General features: G+C 43.5%; 1 protein-coding gene across 1 annotated transcript; it reads left to right on the top strand.

The window, feature by feature from the left end:
• Window positions 1-215: 215 nt before the first annotated feature.
• DUSP6 (dual specificity phosphatase 6) lies at window positions 216-4,698 on the top strand. The gene is made up of 3 exons (XM_066591498.1): window positions 216-789; window positions 2,101-2,532; window positions 3,420-4,698. The coding sequence occupies exons 1-3, from the start codon at window positions 390-392 to the stop codon at window positions 3,725-3,727; spliced, it is 1,140 nt and encodes a 379-aa protein (XP_066447595.1). The 5' UTR covers window positions 216-389; the 3' UTR covers window positions 3,728-4,698.
• The last annotated feature ends 2,890 nt before the right edge of the window (window positions 4,699-7,588 follow it).

Here is a 7,588-nt window from a genome sequence, read left to right as displayed (position 1 = left end):
TGCCCTCCTTCCTTCCTCTCCCCCTCCCTCCCGGCCGCTGCCGCTTGTTTGCACTCGGCTGATCCACAGCGGAAATTCCTTTCCGTTTTTGTGAATGACAAACTCATTAACAATTCATCAACACAACCTGTTCCAGCCGGCCCGTCTCCAGGGCAACGAGCGCCCGGGCGCCTCTGATTGGTCGGCGCGCACAATGTATCCATTGAGACGTTGGCTGTTTGTATCCATTCAGTAGCTGCTCCTGTGCTGCGCCGTGCGGAGCTGATTGATCACACGGAGGACGAGGCAGCCGCAGCCACCATTCATTGACGACGAGGAGCGGCTGCAGCTGCAGGAGAGGCCGCACGCACATCCCCGTTCCCCGCCGCGCTTTTCCGCCTGTCTCCTCAATGATAGACAAGCTGAGACCTGTGCACCCCGCGTCAGACATGGCGGTCAGCAAGTCGGTGGCCTGGCTGAACGAGCAGCTGGAGCTGGCCAACGAGCGCCTACTGCTCATGGACTGCAGACCGCAGGAGCTCTACGAGTCGTCCCACATCGAGGCGGCCATCAACGTCGCCATCCCGGGGATCATGCTGCGCCGGCTCAAGAAGGGCAACCTGCCCATCCGCTCGCTGTTTGCCCGCGGGGAGGACCGGGACACGTTCGCCCGGAGATGCGGCTCCGACACCCTCATCCTGTACGATGAGAACAGCAGCGAGTGGAATGAGAACACGGGCGGCGAGACGGTGCTGGGGCTGCTGATGAAGAGGCTGAAGGACGAAGGCTGCAAGGCGTACTACCTGGAAGGTGAGTAGACGGGGGGTTCTGCAGACCCCGCTGCACTGGACCCTGCTAGATATTGTACCGACCCGAGGGGGGCAACAGCTGCTGGGGGCAAAGTTCTCTCTTTCCTATACATCTGATTGCTTCTCCTGATTGTCACCCATTTCTGGAGAATCCATATGGCTAGTGTAGCTCTTGTCCGATGGCAACTATGTCGCCGCTGTCAAATGAAAATACACTTGTGATCCTTTTTAAATGGGACATATCTGGTCCGAACAACATAAACTTGTGGTCCTGATATCATTAGTTGGGGTGTATGTGGCCATTTTTATGCCGTGTGGTTAAAATTCTCCATATCTGTTTCGTTTTACCAAAGCTAATGACTCCCTTATTTCATATAAGGCATCAGACTTGTTTGTAAGGCTTAAGCTAGGTGCACACTGGCTTTTTAAAAAAAAATTTTTTTATAAATAAGTCTTATGGTATATGCACACAGATGTTTAAAGTTTTGCCAGTGGATTGGTATGTCCGTGTGCAGGACAATACACATTTGACATATACTAATTTTTTTTGCCCTATAATTGGACAAAAAATAGGACATGCTACAATTTTTATTCTTTTACTCAAACTAATGGGTGCTACTCCCATCCAATTCTTATTTAGTCTGAAAATCGGAGGGAGGGGATGCCTCTGGGTATGTACCTTGAACTCTGCAAAAAAAAAAGCAACTGTGTATGGAACTGTCTGGCCTCCATATTTGGTCCATGTGTTTTATATATAATTTTTTTTTCTTCCCCCTATGCCATAAGCTTTTCATGTCTGCAAAAACAAAAATACCTGCATCTGTTAAGAAGGCACAGAGATGGATGTCGTCTGTGTGCTGCCTTTTTTTTTTTTTTTTGCCCCCTCTCCCCATTGACGTGAATGAACGAGTCAATACGGATCAGAATAATGCATGCGATAAGGAAGAAAAAAAAAACCACGCTAGTGCGCTGGAGAGGCCTTTTGGCTTGTAATTATCAGGTGCCATGTGATCATCTACCTCCATAGGGTGGATTTCTCTTCGAACCGCACTCTTAGAGATTAAGACTTTTCTGGCATGGTGTATCCTTATCTAAAGCACACGGCATTGAATTGAGGTCAAACATATCTGTGCTCCACATGAAGCACAACATAGAGGACTGCTGTAGTGAGACTTTTTTTCCCCGTTTATTAAGGGTTAACTATGCATTTAAAGTTGGGGACTGCATTTGTGTTAAGCTGAATCAGATGACCATTTGACTCGGTATAGTCTTGTCATTTGTCGACTGACATTCTTTTTCTCTTCTATTGCAGGTGGTTTTAACAAGTTCCAGGCAGAGTTCCCTGTGCATTGTGAAACAAATTTGGATAGTTCTTGCAGCAGCAGTTCTCCTCCAGTCTTGGGCTTGGGAGGCCTCCGCATTAGCTCAGATTCATCATCAGATATTGAATCTGATATTGACAGGGACCCCAACAGTGCTACAGACTCTGACGGTAGTCCCCTTTCTAATACACAGCCTTCATTCCCAGTTGAAATACTGCCCTACTTGTACCTCGGATGTGCCAAGGATTCCACCAACCTGGATGTTTTGGAAGAATTTGGCATTAAATATATCCTTAATGTGACCCCAAATTTGCCTAATCTCTTTGAAAATGCTGGAGAATTCAGGTACAAGCAGATTCCCATATCGGACCACTGGAGCCAAAACCTTTCTCAGTTTTTCCCTGAAGCAATCTCCTTTATTGGTGAGTAGTGGTGATTTATTTACTTCAGTAATTCTATTCTGTAGAATTTGTGGCCTCCGCTCAGTAGAGTTTTGAAGCTGTGAACTTTCATCTTCCAAGCATAGTGCAGTGGTAATATGAGCGCGGCAGGAAGAAAAGTTTGGCTGGAAGCCACATAGAACCTAATCTCTAAGCATTGTAGTTCATTTCCTTTTACAGAGGAACCCATTTTAGATCAATGTTGACATCCTGTTCCTCTTAATGGGCTGTCCCCTGTGACTTCCCTCTTTCTGCTGAAATGTCTGAATAAACCCACTGTTGACTGCAATGTAATAGAGGGGAGGGGGAGCGAAGCTACATTTCTGCTTCTTTTATCAACAGGGAAGGAATTTAGATACCAGAGGTTCATGTGTGCTCTCTAAATCTCGTCTGTAGATCTACTATTACATGCATGGCAATAGCTGGAAGGCTAGATCTATGTACTTCAAAGGCAGACTGTACTCTTCATTGACAAATATGCAAATTGAGGCGAAAACATGGTTTTGTTTGTCTTCTGACACCTTCTCAGTGCTCTCCCCGAGGGTGCAGTCACATGGGTGACAGCCAGTCGCTTCCAACATTTTCAGGTGTGACTCACATAGCACATCTGCATGTTCTGTTCTTGTTCAAGATTTGCACAAAAATAGAACATGTTGCGATTAATTTTTTTTTTCTCTGCAACACACAACTTGCATGACTTTCTCAGTCATGTGAATGCACCCAAAGAGAAACTACATCCTTCCCGGCCTAATGTACTGACGAAGGCATGATTGATTCTACAATGTGGTGCCTCGCATTTGTGCATGGTTTGTTGTATAGGTTGTCAATTCTGTTGCATAAACTAATAGTTATCTCTTATCTCCTTTCAGATGAAGCACGAGGAAAAAGCTGTGGTGTACTAGTTCACTGTCTGGCTGGAATTAGTCGGTCGGTCACAGTAACCGTGGCCTATCTCATGCAGAAGTTGAACCTGTCCATGAATGACGCCTATGACATTGTCAAGATGAAGAAGTCCAACATCTCTCCCAACTTTAACTTCATGGGTCAGCTACTGGATTTTGAAAGGACATTAGGCCTCAGTAGTCCTTGTGACAATAGAGTCCCACCTCAACAATTATATTTCACAAGTCCAGCCAATCAAAATGTCTTTAAAGTAGATTCTCTGCAATCCACGTGAGATGCAGGTTTTTTTTTTTGGGTGTTCTGGTGATAATCATTCCTGAAAAGAAATGTTTCTCTTTAAATCTGTCAAGAGTTTTTGACAGTTGTCATTACTTGTAGAAGGTGATACCTGTGAATCAAGCTTCTTAAAGTTGCAGTAGGAGAGATGACTGGCTAATGTTTCCAGAGCATGAAGAAGACCTTGGAATGACTTGGGGCGCTTACATGAGAGCACTGCCTTAGAAATGCCATGGCTTAAGATCCAAAAAGTAGCATTGGACTTGTATTAATCCATTAAATATATGGATGAACAATACTTGGCGTTTATCTGTCTTCTGTGAAGACTGGTTCTCCTGAAACTGAAGGAGCCAAAGAAATGCATTTAAACTTCTGATGAATTTGAAGTACTTGGTTTTGTTTTATTTCAGACTTGCAAAGTTCTGTACATATCCACTTTTATATGTAGCACTGTCGATCTTTTTACCTATAAGGACTGAACCTTTCCTAAGTGTAGCTGATATGTTGGGAGAGGAATCCACAATTCTTGGCATTTCTACTTTTTTCTCGATCATGGTAGCTATACATTGGCAGCAAGGAGGAGTGTATAACTGTTATGAACAAAAGTAGAGTTGTCAACTTACAATTGTAATTCTGATTCACATTAATGTAACTTTTATTTTTTTTTGCCTGACCTTTTGTGAACCACACAGTGGTTTTTATGTTTAATCTTTTAATTGCTCTGAAATTTCTTTAATGTGAATTACCTCTGTCCTTAGGGAGCCTCGACTCGAATGCTATATGGTATGTATGATCTTTTCTGAATTGTGTAAACTGGAAGTATGTATGTACCAGTGACTTGCAATGCTTAGATTGCACATTTATTGCCAATAAGGGAGATTATTGCACTCCCGAATGTCCACGGAGTAAAGTTTTAAAATGAAATTTATTATAGATCTTTAAATTATTAATAAATCACTATTTTGTTTATTGACTTGTTTGGAGTGTCTTTGTCATCTCGCACCCCTCTTGGTGCTATATCTTTATTCCTGCACTAGTACGTCCAAAGTCGAGCCGCAGTCAGGTGGGCATATTGTACTGTATTACCTGCCAGTGTTTCAGGCCTCCTGCAGGTTTACTGAATGCCCCACACCAGAGTTGTCGATACTGTGGTAAGTTTGTTGGGGGAGAACTGTAATGGTGGAGTTCAGCTGTTTGTGCCATCTGTATTCCAGATGCAATGTGCCCATTTGAGGCCTTGTGATATTTCAAGCTGATGCAGAATCAGAAGTTACTGCTATGAGGAGTACGGGTTGAATAAGGCCACAAACCAATATCCATATTCTTCCCTCTTGTAAATGTCACCCTCTTGCAGTCATCGCAAATTCAATCTTTTTATATATCCTGCTAGAAGAGATCTCGCTTCTACAAAGTTAATATTCTTTTCCTTCAGACTAGGGTATTTGATCTTGCATGGTGAGATATTGCATGTGGTCCCAGTTAGTGGGGCTGCTAAAGAGAAAAAGGCTGCATGACTCTTTCAAAGAAGTTTTCCATTGCATTTGAAAAGAGAAGTTAATTTCAGGTTTTGAGATCTAATTGGAGCCATCAAGCTTAACCCATAGCACCCTCTTGAAGATATGCAAACATCTGAGACTTCATAAGATCATAGAATTTTATAATCACACGGCACAGATGGAAACCATAAGCTACTCTGGAATGGGAGACTTGCCACATCATTCATGGGGGTTTGACCAATGGGGGTCCAAAGGCTTGTGCCTCCATTAAATACTGCATGTACTAATTTGCACGTGGGTGCTATAAGGGGGCTGTATGTGCGCCGCCAGTTCTCAGCCAGAGGCTAGAGGGACCCTTTTCTGCATCGGTCTACATATGAAATTTTTTTTTTTTTTTTTTTTTTTTAATGGGGAATCCTGTCACATACCATTAAGACTAAGTCAGACTTTCTTTTAACTAGGTGCACTTCCTATACCAAATGATGGCACCTATAGACTTAGCAACCCCTTCTCAGTAAATTTACATGTGAATAAAAATACAGGGTTGGGACACAGAAAAGTAGCCTGCCTTTGTCCTGTCACTACTCCCTTAGGCCGGTCTCGCACATGAACACGGTGCTTTGCCACAATTTTACTCTCCACTTTTTGCCACAGCTCCATGTGGCCGAAAGCGTATTTTGGCACCCCCCCCCCATTGTTGTGATGAGGTGTGCTAAACGGCCAAATATTGAACAGACTCCGCTCAAAAATTTGCAGCGCCATCCAGCGTAAGGCTCAAGCGCATGTCTGCGAGGCCCCACTGATTTTAATGGGAGCATTATACCACGAGTAACGCAGTGTTCAAAACGCCGTGGTAATCATGATAAAAAGCGCCTGTGAGGCCTTTATGAAAGCTGTCTTAGTTTATATATGAAGAAAGTCTTGCGCACAGCAACTTATCACAGTGCAGATTTCATGTTCTATGCCTCCCTACCTTTTAACACACTAATTGCGGTATAACACTCCCATGGTTTTCAATGGGGCCACTCGATTCGGTGGTTTTTTTTTTTCTCCTTTTGAGCATTTAGCGAGCCTCATCAATGAATGCTAAAAGCTGGTTAAAAACAAGAGCGTGGCAAAGTGGCGCAATTTAAATCACTGCTTACCGCAGTCTGTTGGCCAGAAGTGTGGTGCCATGATCAGAGGTGAGCTACTTTCCATTGCCCACCCTGTATTTGCCACCATAGGAGGGCACTATAATGCTCATACACTAGTGGTTATATCAATCCCATTTGCTATCCACTAGCTATACCTTGCCTTTTACAGCTCCTTGGATGTGGTGGAATGCTCTAGTTTTCCTATGAACAGTTAAGTGACACAAGCCTGGGGAAATAGAGTAACCTACTGTGAAAGTGGGCTGCAGAGACATTTAACAGCCCTAATCTTGTTTTATACTTCTTCCTCTCTTGGCATCTATATCCTGTTATGTTCAAAGTACAGATTTGCTAGCAGCTCTGGCAATTTCCTGTCCAGCTGTATCAAGTTTTTTTATTTAAATATGGCCTGCAGATAATTTTAGCCAGAGTTTCCTCTTTGTGGATTATTAATCTCGTTCCCTCGAAGAACTTGTGTGCATATTCATGCAGTTATGCAAAAATCAACAGATGGCTCCTCTACTGCGATTTCCTTTTGAGTTGTTGTGGGTTTTATTTTCTTTATCAGCCTGTGTTGGAAATTAAAAGTTGGTTAGATGCCATATGCCACCACCACAATTGTGGCGGCATATGATGTCTCTGCAGGGTCTTGGTGTGAACTAAACCTGTTGAGTTTCTTTGACCCCCACCCTCATTAAAGCAGATTGCTTTCCCCTTGCAGGCGGTAAACTAATTACCTGGTGGTCTTGCTTGCTCTAGACACCTTCAGCATATGTCGGGTTTGCCTTTTTTACACTCTGATCAGCAGATATAAGGTGCAAACTGGTAGTACCATCTGGCCCACATGTAGCTTCCCATATAGCATTGCCAGCAGCAAGGAGTCCTTACAACTGATGCGTTTATCATCTATTCAATGGATAGGTAATAAATGCTAGATGGGTGTGGGGTCTGACCACTGAGCATTATTTACCAAATTGGGGGACCCGGCTTCTGATTACACATAACGGCTAGGAGGCATTTAAATGGAGCTGCAGTCGAGCATGCCTTCTCACTCTTCATTTAACTATGGCAGTGACATAGCAGAGCACTTGGCATTTTTTTCAAATGGGAGCAGATATGCAGGAAAGAGGCCCAGTTTTGGTCCATGAAAACAGTGTAGTCAGACCAAAACTAAAATTTGCTCAATGTGAATGAGCCCTTACTCCTGTGAGAAATATTAGAGGGAACTCT

This window comes from Eleutherodactylus coqui, chromosome 2, assembly GCF_035609145.1.
Source record: "Eleutherodactylus coqui strain aEleCoq1 chromosome 2, aEleCoq1.hap1, whole genome shotgun sequence".
In the NCBI taxonomy this organism is placed as follows: domain Eukaryota; kingdom Metazoa; phylum Chordata; class Amphibia; order Anura; family Eleutherodactylidae; genus Eleutherodactylus; species Eleutherodactylus coqui.
This window is presented reverse-complemented; position numbering and strand designations above follow the sequence as displayed.

What these genes read in the sequence shown, in the direction of transcription:
- DUSP6 (XM_066591498.1), top strand. Translation starts at nt 390, where the DNA reads ATGATAGACAAGCTGAGACCTGTGCACCCCGCGTCAGACATGGCGGTC. An exon ending in CAAGGCGTACTACCTGGAAG is followed by an intron (nt 790 to 2,100) that starts GTGAGTAGACGG and finishes CTTCTATTGCAG; the next exon opens with GTGGTTTTAACAAGTTCCAG. An exon ending in TGAAGCAATCTCCTTTATTG is followed by an intron (nt 2,533 to 3,419) that starts GTGAGTAGTGGT and finishes ATCTCCTTTCAG; the next exon opens with ATGAAGCACGAGGAAAAAGC.